Source organism: Polyodon spathula, chromosome 1, assembly GCF_017654505.1.
Source record: "Polyodon spathula isolate WHYD16114869_AA chromosome 1, ASM1765450v1, whole genome shotgun sequence".
Taxonomy (NCBI): domain Eukaryota; kingdom Metazoa; phylum Chordata; class Actinopteri; order Acipenseriformes; family Polyodontidae; genus Polyodon; species Polyodon spathula.
This window is the reverse complement of record NC_054534.1, coordinates 63,049,095-63,070,599: the sequence shown is the minus strand read 5'-3', so window position 1 is coordinate 63,070,599 and position 21,505 is coordinate 63,049,095. Positions and strand designations below refer to the sequence as shown.

Below are 21,505 nucleotides of genomic sequence, written 5' to 3'. Positions count from 1 at the left end.
CGTTGGCAACCCCCCTCCACGGAAAAGAATTAAGGAAAAAAGGTTTATAGAACAGTAGAGATGTTACTTCGAAATTAGCCTACAAAAATAGATCTGAGAATAGAATCGAGAATAGTTAAACATGTGTGTGTGTAATATTCATTGAAATTAACAGTGCGATTATTTTTCTGGATGCTTGACTTCTTTGTTTATGAAATTGTCATGTGATCAGGCACTGGATGTGCTGCCCTCGAGCTCGTCTTCATTATGACGTGTTTAGAAGCTGCGAACGCAAGGGTACGCAGGATGAGCCTGCAACCCGCAGCGATACCCTGTTGCACTTCCCGATCTCCAGGAAAACATTGTCACATGTGTATGTCACAGCGCCTGCGCCAGTTTGAAACACTCCGCGGGTTATATTTGTTTGCTAAAAAAAAAAAAAGTCTTCACTTCCAGTCCCGAGCAAACCATATACTGCAATTGTCGTTTATTTATTAGATATTTGAAAGAAATACGAGAATTAATATGGTAGAAGGACCAGGCTGCACCTTAAATGGAGAGAAAATTCGCGCCAAAGTGAAAAAAGGACAGAAAGTGAAAGAGATTAGAAAAGGCACATTGTCAACTTCACTGGTGGTAAGAATTCTTATCTGTACGCAGTACATCAATACTACAATTGTAACTAGACAAACGTCTCATCAACGTCCCATTCATTAGTCAGTTTGTGTCGAAGTCTGTGGTCTGCATTTTCATCTTTTTCTTTTTTGTAGCAGCCGGTATACCTGCGAATTTACTGTGTTATTGTGACTAAATGCATTTGCGTATCAACAAGCAACATGTTAAACGTAGGAACTGGTGATTTCTCTACAATATGGACTTTCATATCGATAGATACAGATAGAGAGAAATGATACTACCGGTAAGATAGCAGATTTTACCAGTAGATGCACTATCGAGTTTCTATTCTCAACACCCTAGGCCATTAATATATATCTATATGTATATTTTGTGTACACAGCAGAGTGACCCAAAAGGTTCCCAGCAAGGTTCATTTCGCATTTTCACAGGATGCCAGTTCACGGGGGTGGAGACTCTGGGCAAAGAGCTCTTCATGTACTTTGGTCAAAAAGCATTAAGGTAAGTCCTTTGATCCCACACTTCACTTTGTTACAGTAATACTGAGCATGTTGCTGAACGGGATAGTTGAACTGCCATATATATGGGTATTATTTTCAAAGAAAACAAGTATAGCATAGCAATAATTCCTCAGCATCCCGCCCCACTCTCCCTGTTTACTGTGTTGCCTTGACAATTATACTGCAGGCAACAGATTTTGGGCCACTGAAATCTCAAACATGAATGCTGTCTTTATATTCTGGAATGTATGTGACACTTATATTTTCACATGCACAGCCCTGCCAGTAGCATATTCAGGCCCCTTAGTTATTGAATATCTTGGTATTACTGATACTTTGAAAGATTCCCATATTAGAAGTGCAGTGGCACACTGAATATTAATTATTTACAAGTGTACCAATGCAGGGTAACTGGGTGTACTGTTTGTCCTTCTATAAACCTCAAAAATAGATTTCTGCAGCCGTGAGACTACATGTATGCCAGCGTTGGCATTCATCATTGACAAAACTGATTTATTTGTGGAAAATGTGGAAAAATATCCCACCCAGTTAATCTGCATTAATAGTAAATGATAAACGTTTTGGCTAACGATTGCACACTTGTAAGATGTTCTTCTCAATAAAATGTTTAGCATGTTTTTGGACTATCTGTTCAGAAATACTAAGATATTTAGTAATAGGCATGAAGATAGCTGTCTGAGTAATTTAACCAAGCAATAAAAGTAAATGTTCCAATAATTTGGCAGGGCAGAGTACTGTTGAAAACTCCTTATCCAGTTGTAATGAAACTTGTGGATATTCTTTAGCACGTTACTGAGTAGAACATAATATGGAGGTATGTAGAGTCTGTATGTCACACTTACATTTTTTGCATGCTGATATAGAGAGACACTTTTTCAATTGTACTTGTTAATAATGGTTTGGCAGTGGTGGAGGTTCATGCCTGAGCCATGCTTTTTATACTTTTGAAAGGGCTAGTAGAACAATCATACAAAATGATTGGAACACTTTCCACTGTCTGGTTGTGCTGGGCAGATTGGAGTGCTCGCCATACAATCAGATCACTGTGTGTGTTTTTTTTTTTTTTTTTTTGTTTGGTTTTTTTTAATCCAAGCATTTTCTTAAGATGGTTTGATTAGTCCTGTTTAAATAGTTGTGTTCAGTAGTAAGTGATACTGATGATGTTTGTTTTGGAATGAAAAACAAAAAAACAAAAAATCCAGTTGCTTAATTACAATCTTTCATGTCCAGGTTTGTTTTTGCTGTTACCAGTTTATGGTAGTCCAAAGTTAAAAATATAACATATATATTTCTGTTCTGCAGACTTGTCTGCATTTCAGTTATAAGGGAAGTGAATGGACATATACTACTGGACGGAGCTTGTCTTTTTGGGCACTGCAGAATTTACTTTAAATATGATAAAATGAGATGAAAATACTGATGCAGCTCTGTTGTTCAGATCCAGCAGACTATATCCCTCCCTTTTTTTCTTAAGGTTCCATATCTGTGGTATAGGTATATTCTAGTTACAGTAAGTTCACTTGGGGTTACAGGCAACATGTGAATTCACAGCTACCAGAATGTTCAGTTGCTTTTTTTTTCTCCCTCTGAAAACCAGGGTACATTTTGGAATGAATGGCTCTATGCGTATCAACCCATCTGAAAGAAAGGACAGAAGTGGCGCACCACCCATTTTAGAGATCCAGCTGACTAATGACGTTGTGTTCTTTTTTGATTCAACTGTAGATATTAGGTGATTTTTCTTTATTTTAAAGCATTGTTTTATATAGTTGTAATGTGTTATATAATCAGCAAAGAAGTTAGTAATATGTGGAACACAACAAAAATAAATCCTGGACTCGCGTCTCATGTGCTGAATAGAAAGGGGGCAATACAAAGTTTCATTTTACTGACACTGGTAAAAGCAGGTAAAAAACAAACCAGATACAATGTTTGTCTAAACATGAAAACAGTGTTTTATGTTTAGGGGGAAAATAATCCATGCAATTGTATGCAGAGTGATTGAAAACAGACACTGCGCTTATTTTTGTGTACTTCTTACAATCCCAGTTTATTAACAGTACTGTACTTGCAGTTAGTCACCGAGTTAAGAACACTGGATTGCCAAACTGAATGATTTAATGTTAAAGGTATAGTTTTCATATTAATTGTGAATGTTTTCTTACCGTGTCCAGTTTTTGAATGCTTTTGGAAACCTCTTCACTTTAACCTGTGACTTAAGATGGCTTCCATACTGAGGTGTCTTTTCAAGCGACTGCTGTACAGAGACGCTGAAGTCTTCATATTTGTTATACAGCTGTACTCTATGATTCTGTTAGCCTCCTGATTTTTAGATCTAAGTATCTGTTAGTGTTTGTGTCAAGTGAATAGACATGAGTGTCTTCATAGTAAGTATACAGCTGTCAAAAACAAATTAACAACTTTCTCAGTTAATAAGTAATTTGAATTACATTTTCAGTACTCTTTGTAAACAACTCCAGACCTAGAAACGGGAAAGGCTGGGTGAATAGTTAATATTTTTTTCTGTGAATCTATTCACTCTTTGTATTACAGTACATATGAAGCACATTCATAGCATTCACACAAAAATAATAAAATTAAGTTGGTGGCAAGCACATCAGGTTGCCTAAGACAGTTTGAATGTGTTTTTTTTTTTTTTTTTTTCTGGTTAAAATACAGCACGCACTCATGTGGAATCTGTTAAGGACATCAATAGTATGTTAACTTATAAAACTGACCTCGGTGTACTTTTTGATTGCAGGCTCACAGCTGAGTGTGAACAGAAGATTAGGTGTATGGAGGATTTGGATGTTTGCTCTCCTAAATTCAGTTTCTCCAGAGCAGAAGATGAGGTTAGAAAGCAAAGCGGTCGTATGCTGTGTGATGTGCTGCTAGATCAAGCAGTCTTACCAGGTGTGGGGAACATCATAAAAAATGAAGCCCTTTTTGACAGTGGCCTGCATCCTGCTGTCAAAGTAAGTTTTAAATGATATCTCCAAATAATGCTATTAAATTACCAAATATAAATTGATACAATTTGTACTGAACAGTAGACGGTAATGTGTTACAAGGGAATAACATGTTCAGTCATTTTCCTGTTGCAGTGCCAGGTGTTACCAAAACAGTACAACTGTGGTTTGAAAGACTTAGTTATGGATCCATAAATCCAAATGATGTAGTGATGGTAGCCTACCTCCTCCACTGTCAGGGTTTCCACTTCTGAAGACCTGCTTTTGTTCACCTTTTAAAGCACGTTTTTGGAGCCTTTCAACTGTTGCAACTATAGCTGACTAGCCAGTCTCATTGCACAACCATCACAAAACTGAAGTATCACCAGCCATTAGACTGCTTTTTAGGACACAGTGATTTTTTTTTTTTTTTTTTTTCCGATCATAAAAGCAATTTAAAGCTCCATTTTTAATGTCTCAATTTTCCCAGGACACCTACTCATATTTTGTATAGCCACTTATGATCTGTTGGGCAGTGAATGTAGCAATACCCCACTATACTCTTTTTCAAAGTCCTTTAAGATATGCAACTAATTTAAGGTATTCTAACTGTCATTGTCATCTCTATGAACTGTCTGGCTGGTCATCCCTGTCTGCTAATAAAATGAAGCATTGGTACGTATTTGTCTACAAAGCTATTTTGGGTAAATTACATCTTAATTATTAAAAAATCAGTACCAGTGCTTATAAACGTATATTTTGCTACCTGGTTTTGGAACCATCTTTAGATCAAGCTACACTCTCAGTAACATGGTATCTTTACATGATTTTTAGCAAATAATTGATCATTACATTGCAGAAAGCTGATTTTTTTTTTTTTAATATGTAAACTTGCAGATAATGATTTTGATTTAACATTTTACTGGCTGATGTGTGTATGTCTAACGTCTTCTTGGCCAGGTCTTACTAGTAGAAGAGATTTTCTGGTGAAATACATTTCAGGGAGTATATTGAATGAAATATTCATCTTGACTAATGTGCAAGCTACCAAAAATAATTCATTAATTCATATTTGATTTCATAGGTTGGCCATTTGACAGATGACCAGATCCATCATCTTGTGAAAATGACCCGTGATTTTACCGTTCTTTTTTACAAGGTACAGTAATATTGTAGTTTGGGGTGATTCACAACTTGATCTGTTCCTAATTATGTTTTCCATAAATACTGCAGGATCTAGGTTTAAATTAAATTCATATTTGCAGTGTATCCATCCACATATTTGTCACCATGTAAATAATCTAGCTTCTTGGGGTGTTGCTACAATAACAAAATGAACTAAAGCAGATATGCAAGTGTGAGAGGGGGTGCGGTAAGACCTTAATAGTATGTTATTGCAGTGCCTTCAACCATCCAGAAGTGCAGCTCGGGTACCATGTCTTTTAGCTGCTACCACCTCCCTGTGCAGGAAACCGTGGCTTCACGTTTCAGTGGGTGCTTTCAAAAGGATTTTTTGCACAACTTGGATGTTTTTATTCCCCATCACTTGTAACACCAACACACCTAGTTTTAGCCAATCCCACTGACTAAAAGTAATTATCCAGTGCACCAGTGTCAGCAGCACTAATAGAAGTATGCATATCCACACTAAATAGGAATTGCTCTTGAAAATCACCATCCCATACATGCGTCATGTAAATCAGCAAAATTGAGCTGTAGATTTGTCTAATTGTAAAGCAAGACAATCAGCTGTTTGATGGCTTCTAAAATATTACAGATTCTTCTCCATGTTGCATCATTGTATTCAGTGCACATCAGTAGTGGAAGGTAAAATTAGCTCCTCCGTGATACTGCGCTTTTTTTAAATTTCACAATGTGGTGTGCAATGAGTTGAGAGGCACACAATGATTGCTTCTGGACAGTATATCCATGTTAAATAATTTTTCAAGTAGCTTTGTCTCCAAATGCCTAGATGGTTTTAGCCTTTGGTTCTAACAATTTACTGCAGAGTACACACTGTGGCCTGTTCACCCTTTTGTTCCTCAATAAACGAAAACCCAAAATTTAAGTAAGCAGGGTTGTAGCTAACATTACTTTTCTTCTCACGTTGTGAATGATTCCTACTAGCACTCCTATTTGCAACAGGACTGCTTAAAAATGTCTCCACTTCACTGACTACAAGACACTCCAAACTCTCCACTGCAAGATTATAATAAATTGATAGAATGTTGCATTAGATTGGCTAATCAGTGGCACTTGCTGCTGTTTGAGTAACTTGATTAGTATGCACATCGTTAACATGCAGTCTGGCACTAGTAATAGTAATTATAAATAAATGCATAATGCATAAACTATTATCTATTTTCACATTGTTTGCAACTCTCATCAATTCAGACAACTGAATTTTGGATTGCAAGCAATGGGTTGAGAAACCTGGTCGTAGGCAGTCATGCAAAATGTCACATCAGTCAAACTGAACAAAACTGCTCACTGTATTATAATGCACACTGATGTCTCCAATTCACGTTACGTATTTAACTTTTTATACCATATTCTTTAAAATATAAACCTGTTTTTTTTTTGGTGGGTCATACACCGTGCAGACCCTTTGTTGTTAAGAGCCAGCTCAACTGATCTCCATCCTCGGTTTCAGATACTGCAGTCTGGCGGAATTTAGTACTTAGGTTCTACTGGAACTATCGCCACGCCCAAAGAGATTTGAAAGAAAACAAATGCACAGAAATTGTTATTTACTTTTTCAACAATTCTGTTTAATTTGTGTTAGTGTTTGATTATGAAAGAAATCAAAAAATGCTCAAAATCTATGTGGCCTGAAATCCTTAACTGCTAGTATGGCTGCGAGAAGTGTGTATGTTTTAAGACATTGACCCAGATTCGCTTTGACCTTGACAGATGATTCGTCACTAGCTGTGCATAAGATAATTTTTAGTGCACAGTCATGTGATCCTGTTATACCAATCACAGCGTTAATTTATCCACACTATGTATCCATAATGGGCTATTGACTTTAATTTTAAAATGTAATACTTATTTGTATTTTTAATGTATACCAACAGACATACTAACTTAGCTTTATCTTATTTATCTTATGTTGTTGCCTTATTGCACTACTTTGAATGAGATTAAGAAAATGTATTAAGTTTGTTTTTTCTTTGTTTTGCTGTTTTGGGTATTTTCTTTAATAAAGATGGATTTTCATTTTGTTATTACAGAAAGATGTAGCTGCATGCTAACAAGAAGGTATTAGTGCCCTCTAGTGACAGATTATGTAAATTACAGAAGAGTTCAATGAAAGTACTGGCAAATTTAAGATTTGATGGTTGTAGATACAAATCTGTTTCAGCAAAGGTACTGAAGGATGTTGAGGCATTTTAAAACCAGGACAGTATTAAACTGTACACAACATTGTTGACAATTACATACGCTGTAGTTTGATAACGTAAGTGCTATGGGGTCAAAACATGTTAGCTATGTTTGTTGTGAATTTTTAAAAAATATGAAATAAAGACTACTGCTTTTATTGAGAACTCTGTGTGGGTATAGACTTGATTTTTCACGGGAGTTGCTGTCTTTGTTCTCCTTCGCTGTGGTTTTCCACTGGATATATATATATATATATATATATATATATATATATATATATATATATATATATATATATATATATATATTTTTTTTTTTTTTGACAAAAATGGTCACTATTTGACATTGTGTAAATAAATGACAGCATTATCTGTTTGATCATTAACATGCTTTTGTTTTCACTTTTTGGATAACTTTTATTTGATGCCCTTTTAATTTGTTTTCTCAGTGCCGTAAGACTGGTAGTGCACTCTGTAAACATTATAAAGTATACAAGCGCCCTAACTGTGGTCAGTGCGGTGAACAAATCACTGTATGTCGACTTGGGGAGAATAGCAGAATGACCTACTTCTGTTCTTGCTGCCAAAAGGAAAACCCATGTCAGGTTAATGTTGGGTAAGGCTTTTTAATTTAAAAAAAAAAAACTGAATGTAGTATATCTCTTAGATAATACCCATTTTCTAATTATTATTATTATTATTATTATTATTATTATTATTATTATTATTATTATTATTATTAATAACATAATTTTCCTTTAAACTTCAGTGTTTTGCAATATGCATGGTGGTGGCGCAAGACCTGTGTATGAAAAGATAGCGCTTGTATAATAGTTTATGGTAAAATTGCTAAACTAATTTTTTTTTTTTTAAACAAACTATGACCAGTACAGTACCTCCAACTCAACAAAACATATACAAAACAATACCAAAGCAAACAACAGTGGCCTGCAGTTTTGCATTTTTCTGGATGACCAGAATAATGCAAAATAGTAAGCATCATAAATGTAAGAAATTACTTCAGCCACCGTGGGATGCTATGTAGCTCAGCTGTCTTCAGTTTTCAGGTATGTGACTGACAAGTGGCTTTTCTGTGAAAATTTGTTACATTTACTAATTAATAAATAATAACATTATTTTAAAAGACCAAATTCCCCCCTTTTTTGGGGGGGGGGGGGATTCTGTTGATTTAGAAGCATTACTATGCAGGACAGCCGCTATAAGATTGTTACTTTTTTAAAACATGTGGACTGATTAATCTATCAACAAGTAATATACATCAAAACTGTACATATAAGGCTGTAATTCTGTCTCTGGTGAGAGCTGGCACTCTCATGCTTTTTATGTCACCAGAAACCCTCAATAGAATTACTTTCTTGTTATGCACAGTGTACATTGTTGTTGTTGTTATTGCTGTTTTGTTTTTCACAGCAAACTTCCACTCAGAAATAGTTTAATAGGTTGGACTTATGGAGCAGGCACTCAGTCTAATGATCAAGTGGCCAAAAAGGAGGAGGAAGAATGGACATGTGCACTCTGCACTTTGATAAACAAGCCTGCTGCTAAATCATGCAATGCATGTTTGACGTCAAGACCAGACAGTAAGAACAAAACAGGAGAGACATCATTTTGAATATTGTTAATAGAAAAAAAATTACATTAAACACAATGCATTTTTCATCCACAGTTACTAAAGTGGAGATTTCTGAGGAGCCATCTGCCTTCACTAGAGACCTGATCAGATTCCCCTGCAATGCCTTTACCAAGTCAGAAGTGGATCTTAAAGTTAACAGAAAGGCTGCATTTGGAACCTCTACACTTATATTTACAGATCTGAGCTGTAAATCTGCCCCTGCACGAAGTAATTCTTCAGTTAACAATGTTTTAACTTCATCTTTTGGTTCTTCCATCGCAGATAGCAGCTTCAATAAGCATAACTTTAGTCAAAGGAAGACCAGTCCTAATTATTCAAACTCTGGGAAAAAGAGCTCGGAAGTGTCTGACAAGGACAAATCTGATTTATACCATCAGCCGCAAAAGAAAATGAAAACTGATCATAATTCATTTTCTATTACTAAAGGGCATTCTGGCAATCACAATTCTACACTCAGGTATGTTGTTTATAGAAATTGTGTCTTGTGTTTTGTTTGCAAGGAGAACTCTATTTCCATACAAATGTAAAGATGGGTTTGAGCCTCTAAGTGGAAGACATATATGTCTCTTTTAGACCCTTTACTTCAGTGAATATATAAAACAATGTAGTTTTACTAAGATTTGCTTTGTATACAGGGGATGTTAAAATCATTATTTCATGAGATGTGTAGCTCACACTTGCATTTTATTTGCGTCTGTGCATCACTCAGTTAAGTCTGTCGCATGCATGATCACTATTTTTAGGGAAGTGATTAGCATATATTATTATTATTATTATTATTATTATTATTATTATTATTATTATTATTAATAATAACACCTTCATTTGTAACAGTGAGCCTCGTGTTAACATGACAGATGGAACAGTTCTGTTAAGTCATGGAAGCCCATGCTGTGCTACACATAATCGCCCCAGTATTCTAAGGGTTGTGAAGAAGAGCGGAGAAAACAAAGGGAGACAATTCTATGCTTGTTCTTTACCCAGAGAAACCCAATGTGAATTTTTCATGGTAAGTTATGCAACTCAGAATATGTAAGATAGTTGTGGCATCGTGGTTGTTACTGTGTTTTTTTTTTTTTTTTTTTTTTAAACAGGGTTTGCCAAACAATTACAATAACGAAAACGTGAAAGTGTTTTTTTTTTAAAAACAAAATACCAAAATTAACACTTAAAACAATTCTACAGGTTGACCATGTTCTTTCCCTACATGGAGCATTCATTTTAGAGTATGTTGAGAACTGGTCATCCAATTAAGCCTTGACTGCCTTTTTTTATTTTTTATATTTGCAGTTGCTTCTGCCTGTGTCAAATCCTTGCATCTCAGAAACCGTCTGAGGCAGTGAGGATTTAATGGAAATGACATATTAAACGTGTTTGTGACATTGTCTTGACCTAACATGGCAGACATATTGAGGTCATGTAACAGCTGCAGAGATAGTAAATCGTGAGGTATTAATGCTTAGTACAACGCTGTATCCTTTAATTTGTCTTACTTAGGTTCCAATAATAATGTTGTCCAATAAAAAATTAACCCTGTCAATGCAGCATCTCGCCACATCATGATACAATACAGACTACGTGCTTTGACATAGGTTCTGCTACGGTTTTCTACAGTATGATTATTTCATAATGTTCCATTACAGGTAGTTTCCTGTGACCATTAACCGTTCCAGTGCAAAATTATTTTCACCGCTTACTATTAATAATACAGACCTAATGGTTACCTTTATAACATTCCACTGCAGGTTTCCAGCAGAAATTAATATTTTCACTGGATTTGCTCAACCAATTCCAGTCTTTCTATTCTTACCAATGCTATTTGTATTTTTCTTCATGTTTACAGTATAAACTATTTCATCTGATATGACATACCTCATCTATTATGCTGTGGAGGATTTGTTTTGCTTCACAGTGAAATTTGTAGTTTAATCTGTACTATTCAGGCCTTGATTTTTGTTTTGTTTTTTTGTTTCACAGTGGGCTGATTCACACTTCCCAACCTGTAATCATGCAAAACGATGCCTCATGAGAACAGTTCTGAAGACTGGCCCAAATAATGGACGAAATTTTTATGTCTGCCCTTTAGGAAAGAACAAACAATGTGACTTTTTTCAGTGGGCAGAAAATGGTCCGGGAATCAAGATCATCCCTGGATGCTAAAAACACTGTTCACTGAAACAGAAAAACATGGAAAGAGCTTAGAATTGTTTCTCCTGAGCTTGCTCAGTGATGGGTATAGCATTTTAAATACAAGATGATTTTTTAATTACTGTACTACTTCACCAATTAAAATAAAATAGTAATTAAAAGGTAGAAGTGCCATTTAGGTTTCATTTCATAGTCTTTGTTTTATTGAAATTAGCAATGCTAAATAGAATGTTATTGTTATATTGTTTACTTAGTTTTATAAAAACAGATTTATTTTCTTTTGAATAAAGAAGTGGTAGTGCTGGAATAATTTCATTTTGATTGTCCCAATGCTATAACTAATGACTTGGTCTGTAAATGTAGGCTTTATCCAAATGATTATTTTAGATATAAACGTTTATTATAAATGTGTTTTTTGTCTACTGATCAGGTATTCTGTATGTGTGTGCATCATTTTGTATTTGCATTGTGTTCCAACTGCCACGTGGAAAACTGATAATTGGCTGCTTGGAATATCTTGATTAGTTTGATGCATCATGTTCTTTAAATAAATGTGTTATTTAAATAAACTGTGAACTCTTAGCAAAATGCAATTATTGACAGCCTTTTCCAATGTGTACCTTTTTGTTGTATAAAATGTTAACACAGTGATTACTTTATTCTTGTTTAAATGAATCACTTTTTGAAAACGTCATTACAAAGTACTGAAAGTATTAAAATATTCACCACTGCCTAACATTAAAAAACAAATGCCCCCATAGCAGGTTAACAGTTTTCTTCAAACAAACAAAACATTGATAAAATATTTGTGTGATGCCAACCCAGTTGTTTTTTCTACATAATTCTGTAAAACCTACAGTAACTTTTGCAACTTACCCTCAGAAAACATTATTTTCTCCCCTCAACGTATTTTAAATATATGTAGTTCTGAGATAAGCAAAAGTTACTGCTACACAAAATATGTATCAGTTCATTTTTGTAAGATATTATGTACTGTATATGCAATGTTCTAAAGTACTAAAAAACTAATAATATAATATACTTATATATAAAATTGATTTTCAGCATCCACATTTATATTATTTAACAAAATAATAACATTGACAACATCTTACTCCTAAAACAGTACAGTCTCTACAAATGCCTTGTTGCCACATAATTGATTCAATAAACTATTAACCCACAAATGTATATTTTATATTTAAACACACTCAAGATACTAGTACCTCAAAAGGCTTGATTATTCATGGGATGCAAACAGACCATTTCTGTGTTGAATGACTGTCAAACAAGCAAATCGTGGCTGCAGTTTGGATCAGACAAAATATATATATTTTTTTAAGATTTAAATGCAGGATGATTTTTCTCTTTTCATTTATTTATTTATTTTTTACTATGAAATAGAAATTAAATACAATCCACCACCAACTGCAGTGGCTGATTCGCTGATGGGTTGTAGACCATGAAGTGAAACTGGTCAAATCCTGAAGCTCTTGCATGCAGCACCTGCAATAGGTATAGGGAGAAATAGGTTGCCAACAAAACTTTACCTTTCAATGTAAAACAAATGTTCAATGGCCAGATTTATCGGTTTATTCCAAAGTACAAACTGTCTTCTGGTTTCTCGTGTGTGTTGGATGTCTCTGATACTGTCAATATTAAAAAGACATACTTTTAGATATAATAATAATGCATGCAAAATAAAAAAAATAGAATGTGGCCAAAGTATTAAGTCGAACCAAGTAAAGACAAAAATTATTAGAACTGATTTATAATTTAGCAGCAAGGCACGAGAGGGCATGTGTTGTGCTGTATACTGTCACTTCTTGGTGGGTTTATTAGGCATGAGAAAGAAGTTCTGAGGTATAACCTTCCACAACAGAAAATAGTCTCTATTAATTAAAAATAATATAAGTAAAACGTTTTCATTTTTCTTTGTTTCAATAAAAATAATAAAAAAAGACTTTATAAATAACTATAAAAACCTTGCTTAGATGTGTTTCAGTTCATTTTTCTGATAAAATATCTATAAACCCTGCTTAGTTGTGTATCTATGAAGGGCCTGCCTTCCTGCATTGTTGCTAGGTAATTCACTTCCATCGGCTCTAGCGTATACCAAACAGCACAATAGGTGCTTTGTTGGGATGTAGATTATTAATTATTAAAGTAATTAATTTAAAGTCAGTCATTTAAGCATTTAACAGCCCGATTTGTTTTGTGGTATTAATTTAATTTCAAGTTGTTTTCTAGCAATGTTACATTTTTGTAAGAGAAACTGAAGCAAGGCGAGAGTCGGGTGGTTAAGACATTGTGTGTAGTAATGTAAATACTGTCAGAAAATATAAAAATATTATAATATAAAAAATTAGTGTCTCACAAAATGACGGCTGATACAACTAAAAAGGAGGAAAATAAAACTGAATATCTGTCAACAGGATCTGACCGAAGTTACAGAAAATAATTGCTATCTATGTACTATAAATAAAATACCAACACAGCGTCTTGTTTAAAATAGTAAGCTGGCTTGTAGTGCAAATTAATATAAACTGGAAGATATATTACAAGTACTGTGTGTTTAGTTTATTGTACATGTACAAAAGTAGCTAGTAATATGTTTAAATAAATTAACCCATACTTTATGTAATGTTATAATGAAAAACTTTTGGCCATAGCTGTATGTGAGTAAACTATATTTTGGGGGAGCAAAATGCAACTATACCTTGAAGCCATGAGTACTTTCAATAAATATTGTACCTAATTAAAAACAATGCCGGAAGTTTTTATGGTGTGTTTTTGTCTTCAACCGATTCAACAAATAATAGATTTACTACCAAGAGTACTGTAAAAAATGTACAAGTCGATTTTCTAGGCATTCTTGTGGGGCACTTAAAAGGGGGGAGCGACTAATACATCGGTGCAATGAATGCGGTGGTGTGTCTAATATTAAACTACTGTACCAGGGCCACAATGGGATTGCTACAGCCACGGTTATTATGGCTCACAAACTTAACTGTCAACAACCCCATTCATTTTTTCAGGATCCAACATAAACCACCGTTCTAACTGAAAAGTTTTAATCTGTTACTCTCAATACCCTAACAAACTTTGTTAAACGTAAGCATTCAGCATAAAGGCAGGTGAAAACCCGTAGTGAGGACTGCTGTTGTAAAGGCTGCGTAAAGCCTGGTTGGAATCGACAAAGGTACTGTGGAGACCTGTTTTGGATTGTGTGACCGGGAAACTGCTTAGCTGTCAAGCAGTGTTAGGTTAGGATTAATCAGAAAGAGAAAGAAAAAAAAAATGTTTAGCTCTCCGGTTGGAGTTCAGTTTTTGTTTTGTTTTGTTTGTTTATTTATTTCATTGTGAATAAAAGTACACGCTGAAAAAGATAAATTCCTGTGTTGGGTCAAATAACTGGTGCACAATGAACCCGAGAGCCAAAGGCTCGGTTATACTGGATAAAGTAGGGCTGTGACAAACGAAAATGCTACACAACACATTTGAAATTGCACATTGTTAAATTTGCCGAAATGCATCACAGTGCTAAACAGTACGTGACTAATGAATGAAACAAAGACAAACTTAAATATGGCGAAAGAAAAACGAGTTGACAGAGCAAGAACGTGTTTATGGCCTGATTGTTTGAATGGAGTACTTTGAATGACTTTAATATATAACATACTGTAACTTTCTCTACATGTCAGTGCAAAGCAGTGGTACACTTATAAAGTATGTATGGTTCTGATTAACAAAACTAAATTAATGTATTTTTACAGCTGGAAATGTAACGCAATTGTACTGCACTGTATGCAACACCAAGATGTTTTGTTTGCTGGTTATTAGATGCTGCACGGTTTAGTTTGTTGTTGTTTTTTTTTGTTTGTTTGTTTGTTTTTTGCTTTTTTAATTGATGAAGCAGCACTGTTTAATACATGTCTTTTAACTTTGAATTAATACAACAAATGTATAAAAGCCAATGCAGCTGGAACTATCGCCTATGGTACGGGAATACACACACAAAAGGTAAACAAGCAATGGCGGAATACAGCGGGGTGGTAAATAACATACAGCGGGCAGACAGACAGTGAATACAGTACATAAACACAAATGCACAGATCGCTACAATATCTGCTGTATTTTAACAGTGCATTTACAATTTACTTGAACCAATTATTTAGAAATATTGAAAAACGGAAGAGTTTCTAGCAGTTTAAAAAAAAAAAAAAAAAAACACTAAAACTATTAATGGAATAAAATGTTGCAAAGAAGGGTCATTTCAAAACTAAACCTTTATTTATTGGTGTTGAGCATGTAGTGAAAAAAAAAAAATCAATTGTATAAAAGCTATTTTAACACAAACTGTTTTCCTAAACTTGAAGTGTCAAAAGGGGGGAGCAACTTTTACACCGATGCGACCTATAAAACGATTTTTACGGTATGTGAATAAAAATACTAGAACAATGGCTATGTGAAAAATATATTTCAGTAATGCATATAGCTCATAATAATGCATATAGCTCATATGACAGTAATTGTAAGTCATGTGCTTCTTGTAAACACTAGAGGGTGTTCAGTAACATTTTAATATAGCTGGCTTGATGCATAAAGACAGATATGCTTTATCAATGTAGGACATTTTTAAAATATACTACTACTTTAATAAATCACTACTGACCTTCACAAGCAGACTAAAAATGATGTTTCATTTTTAACCCAATTGGATTTGGAATAGCTAGCAAGTACTTTAGGTCCATATTCACATACATTTGACACTTGAAAGACAGGCAATATGCAGTGTGCCTTCCATAAGCATCCCAATACAACACCTATCCACCAGATTTTACCAGAAAACAGAATACCTGCTATTAACAGTTATTAACAGTTCAAACAAAATCTTTTAAATTGCGTGGTATTTCAAGGGAAGTTTCCAATTGCCTTCTTGACAACTTACCATAACTTCCAGTTGTATTTGCTGAGATTACTGCACCAAAGAAACCAGGGTAATACTTCTTCATTCTGGTGATAACCTTTCTGCATGCTGTGGTCGGGTCTATTCCGATGCTCCTGTACTCCACAGCTTGGTAACTAATGTAAGAAACAACCAAAAGCATTTTTTTAAAACCTAGACCAGGTCTGACCTAGACAACGTACAGTATGTGTGTATTGTCCCTCGATGTAGCAATACCCCACATCAACTCACTCCCTGGATAGCCATACTGCAATTATACCATGGCTTTCAGGTAATTTGAAATTCAAAACAACTAACAAGAAGAGCTTTAAAAAGAGAACTGCTGCAATGACAGGTTTATCCTGGTCATCATATAATAACACTTTTAAAGCCATTTTTTATTTATTACTTGCACATACTTTTTAGCTTGAGATTACTGTCAGAATCTGTTTAGCACAGAACACAGGCAGACAGTAGTGATGTGACAAGCAATAAAACATACTTTAATGATCATTAAGGTGACTTTGTTCAGTTTGATTCTACAAGTTAATTTTATGAAGGAGTCCACGCCTGCCGTAGAAGACATGTTAAAAACTTCTTAAATAGTGATGAGGTTTTCTTTTCAGTTGAGGGCTTTGTGAAATCATTGCGGTTTTCAACAGAATTAAATAAACCCAATATTCAACACGAGTAGTAGCATTATCATAACACCCCGCTCATGTGAGGAAATACTTCAGTAAACCACCAGCTAACAAGTACGCCCGTTCTGCTGTTTGAGCTGGCTTTACCATGTCATGTCACTCAAGCTAAAAATATATACTTAAAATTGTCTTATCAAATCTATTTTACAAGTCTGAAAACCTTGGAAGGAATCGCATCATAACATCCCCATCTCCAGTAGCAGCTGCATCTCCAACTGTGCTGTCAGCATAGGCCCCTGCTCCAGCGATTGGTGAATCCCCTACACGGCTATCACAAAAAAAAAAAAAAAAAAAAAAAACACACACAGCAATACATTAATAAATCAAGCAAAAAGGAAATGTTCTGAGTTTGAGGGTTTGAGAGAACACAGAAAATAAAAATGCTTCAATATTTTATAAAAGTTGTTTTCTAATAGTATCAATCTAAATTGTGCGTGTTAGAGGAGTTAATTACCAAGCCTTCTGTGCCCTTTGCCTCAAAACTGGAGGCTTCAAAACTTGTTTAAAAAAAACAATGCATAATCTCTTTGTAAAGGACATCCAGGTGTCAATGGCTAGTGTTTCTAGGATTGAGGTTCCAGAGCAACTTTTCTTAATATGTGTGTGTATATATATATATATATATATATATATATATATATATATATATATATATATATATATATATATATTTACCATTATTATTGGTTCATTTTTCAGTTTGGGTGCATAACCAATTTCAGACTGTATTATTATTCTTGTTTTAGTAGGTACTATAAAGCTGAGGGGACACTAGTCTACATGTTGCCAGATTTTTTTGTAAAAAGTGATGTGCAAATTACAAGTTTCAGGCAACGTTGTTACAAACAACTTTACCAAAGGAGATTTGATTTTGTATAAGCAACATTACATTTTAGGATTAGTCAACCAATGAAAAGTCATGAGAAAAGTGACTGGCTATCTCATTGGCAAAAGGCAGAGGAAAAATGGTGGCAAAGCCAGTGTGTGATGTCGTCAGGGAAAGTTCTCCTGATCGATTTTTATCCCCCCAAGGTGGGTATTGTATATAACAGGTGACCTACATCTTAAAAAACTCCCAATATTCCTGTGTTTAAAAACCTGCACTGTTTATAAATTGTGTCTTGGCAGTGATGGGGTTACAAACCCACCCCTGCATTTTGTATTACTGTTCACTTGCCCTCCAGTTGGGCAGGCCATTCATGTGAAAATGTGGTCAGGTTAGAGTGGATAATACATTGCCAGTCAATTTTCAGTTTGTATTATTTGTCCAAAATACTATAATTCATTCAACTTGTTTGTACTTGTATTTGTAACAACTCAAGAAACATGTTAATTGTGCAACAAGCTTCAGAGGCTTTGTTTCTTTTTGTAGCTACATTAAACTGTGCCTACTGAAAAAATTATGATTTGGATATCAATCACATATTACAACCCGCCTGTTTAATAGAAAAACAAACAAACAAAAAACCTCACAGGATTAGGTCACTACAGGTCTTTCTGTTTCTCAGATTCACAATAAGCAAGCTATATACAACCCCCCTATTTTAGGTCATTATTGCAGAATTGTGCAGGACTGGCAGATGTGATTTGCATGCACACAGTGTTAATGATCCCGATTCGACACAAAAAATACATTGAAATCATCACGCATATACACTATGAACATCAGAACTGCATCTAGTAATTTATATAAAAAATACTTTCTGAAAAGTTATAATTAAATTGTACCCTAGTACCATCAAACGGTATAATTTCCTGAAAGCCTAACATTGAAAAAAACAAACAATCTGAATTCAGAAGTAATCAACAAACAGTTGTTTAGTACAAACCCAGGTATCTTGTGTTTTGCTCCATTTGTAGACGCTCCAGCAGCCACGTGCCCTATCTTATTGATCACAATCATTCCTAGGTAATAAAAAAAAAGACTCAACTTCATAAATTATCATGTTTGCAGACGAGTTTAATAACATATGTCTGTCTCTGCTGTCTATCACTCACTCTCAGTTCCATTCGCAAAGCTTTTTTTGTAAGACTATTGAACTGTGCCACAGTTATTCTGCGGCTTCCATAAACTTTAATGAGTCTGTGGTGGAAGTGTGATATATTCTATGCATGACATACTGCTACATAAGGTTAAAGTGGTGACAGCTTTCTTAGTGTAGGTACTTAAAACATAATTAATCAGAGGCTTACATAGAAAGTGTTTAATGAAGGTCCAAAATCTACTCTTCATAGAAAGACAGAAAAAAGGAAAGAATTTTAAATTGTTTTTAAAAAAAAAAGCAAAACATGTACAGTACCAATAGTGTCATGATTATGAATATTAATATGTTGCTTTCGCTGTCCTTGTTACATGCTCGTAGGTTTGTATGGACCACATGATTTTGAAGGGTCAGGCGAAACACCCTGTCAATTATTTTGGGGGGGAATTTTACAGTTAGTATAGGTGGATGATCATGTGCAGTTCACACTGGGTCTACTGCTTTACCATGATTAGATTCTTGTTTTAAAAATAATTACTTAGTAAGACCTTAATGTTATCTGTACTATCACTAATATTGACACATGGTCCTTTTTGGCTATCAATAATGTGTTGTATTTCCAGCTTTTCATAAGATATAGGATAGAAAACAGTATGTATAAATTATGCATCAAAAAAAGGATACAAAAAAAAAAAAAAAATAAGCTAACATTCTAGAAATTTTGGCTGTCAACTTTCATTTAGCCACTTTGTATGCAGTAAATGTGTGGTGTCAATCACAACGTATCGTTCTCAATAAACCCCATACTTTCAGCAAATTTGGGTGTGATGCTTTGGAAAAAATACTAAAGAACCCTTTTTTTATTTAAACATAATACATTTCGTTTAGTATTATAATATTATAATATATATATATATTTATATATATATATATATATATATATATATATATATATATATATATATATATATATACACACACACACACACACACACACACACACACACACACACACACACACATATATATCAGTAAATGTATATGATGTTTCTGTTTAAATTATTCAGGATATAACGATTCTTCTATGGTCTTAATTCCTTCAGGAAATTTTAGGTTTTTAGAAGTCCTGGCAACTATAAATAACTTGACATTCAACCATGTCAAATTACCTGATTCTCCTACTAAAAATGTATGCTTGGTATACTCCATTACAGCCCGTGCCACGTCAAGGGCATTCTTGATTCGTCTAAGGTCTGCTACAGCTCCAACTTGCATAGTATCACTACATCAAAGGTACAAAAAAAGAAAAAGGTTACATATTAAAAGAACCTACCTAACATACTGGTGTGATTTCGTTTGGAAACCATCAGAAAAATAACATTGTTTGGAGCTGTGCTTTTGGCCTGTAAAAAGACAAGTTATGACAACCCTCTTGTAATTTATAAATCACAACAAATCCTAAATTGTAATACCTTGACATACTATGTGGTCAAGGTAATACGCATGGTAATTGATTTTATATTCTGAAGTCTAGGAGATGTTTTTCTATATGCAGTGACAGTGAACAATTTATTATTACCTTTATTCTATTATCTAAAGCACTACAACGTGTATACAAAAACTATGCTTTTTAAACATGTCTGTACTTCATACTGTGTATCTCATAAACTAAGTAGGTCATGGACATTGCTACACAGGTAAACTAAGGGATACCTTTTGACATCCAGGTCATGAAATACTAGGCCAATCCTGTTTTAAACCTTCTCACACTAGGAGTAGAACCAATTATCCACTTTTGTACAGTTACTTAGAACAAGTTGACATTGGTACTAGTAGGGGTTACTGTAATTAAAGGTAAGACAATTAGGTTTAAAATGAGTTGCAATTTCTTTAAAGCATTTAATTGAACCATCGTGTGTCGTCATCACCTAGAGCAACATCTCCTGAGATTGTGAAGAACTTGAAACTGCAATTTAGACTGTAGGAAAAAGTAACCCATTACTCACCCATTCATGACCATGGCATCCAAAGTGGTTCATCCTCCCTCCATATCCCACACTGTCGTCACATTGCTCTGTCTCACATCCCTTTTCTACAGCATCTAGCACGGACATCCCTGACTGCAAGGTGTCCCAGGCGTAAAAAAATAATTAAATACTCAACAAGAACAAAAAATGTGTACCTTTATGCAAAAAATACCATTTGCTTCTGTTTCATTAAATATTTTATTCAATATCCTGGTTTTACTATGTTTAATAAGACACAACTGAGGTTAAGTGGACACTGTGGCTAATTAAGCTCATAGTAAAACATGGAAGAGTGAAACTGCTATGCAAGAAGAGTTATTTTACAGCAAAAAAAAGTGCTTACACTTAGGACTCTCTTACCTTTTTATCCATTTACTGCCATTCTATATTTACTTTACTATAGCCTATCTATCCATATAGGATACTCTAACGTGCCACATACAGTAAGTTGGTTGCAGATTTGGTAATGTCTAGCTCGAATTGTGCAGGAGTCAGACACACTATTTGGGGCATATTACAGTAACACAATATCAATAAAAAGTGTAGTCTGAAAGCAACATTTTTCAATACAGAATTAA

At 34.5% G+C, this 21,505-nt stretch overlaps 1 protein-coding gene and 1 pseudogene across 3 annotated transcripts; one reads left to right on the top strand and one right to left on the bottom strand.

The window, feature by feature from the left end:
- The first annotated feature begins 332 nt into the window (after positions 1–332).
- neil3 (nei-like DNA glycosylase 3) lies at positions 333–12,188 on the top strand. Of its 3 annotated transcripts, none has more exons than XM_041259261.1 (10): positions 333–615; positions 1,001–1,116; positions 2,734–2,868; positions 3,898–4,111; positions 5,169–5,243; positions 7,917–8,083; positions 8,899–9,068; positions 9,155–9,578; positions 9,956–10,130; positions 11,099–12,188. In XM_041259261.1, exons 1-10 carry the CDS (start codon positions 505–507, stop codon positions 11,279–11,281), a joined length of 1,770 nt encoding a protein of 589 aa, XP_041115195.1. In that variant the 5' UTR covers positions 333–504; the 3' UTR covers positions 11,282–12,188. The 3 variants fall into 3 exon arrangements, with proteins under 3 accessions (XP_041115195.1, XP_041115187.1, XP_041115203.1); XM_041259253.1 differs by having other exon boundaries at positions 336–615; positions 998–1,116; XM_041259269.1 differs by lacking the exon at positions 2,734–2,868 and having other exon boundaries at positions 337–615; positions 998–1,116.
- A 488-nt stretch (positions 12,189–12,676) lies between these two features.
- LOC121322361 overlaps positions 12,677–21,505 on the bottom strand; it is a 153,102-nt pseudogene continuing 144,273 nt past the window's right edge.

What these genes read in the sequence shown, in the direction of transcription:
- neil3 (XM_041259253.1), top strand. Translation starts at nt 505, where the DNA reads ATGGTAGAAGGACCAGGCTGCACCTTAAATGGAGAGAAAATTCGCGCC. An exon ending in TTTGACGTCAAGACCAGACA is followed by an intron (nt 9,069 to 9,154) that starts GTAAGAACAAAA and finishes TTTCATCCACAG; the next exon opens with TTACTAAAGTGGAGATTTCT. An exon ending in CCCAATGTGAATTTTTCATG is followed by an intron (nt 10,131 to 11,098) that starts GTAAGTTATGCA and finishes TTTGTTTCACAG; the next exon opens with TGGGCTGATTCACACTTCCC.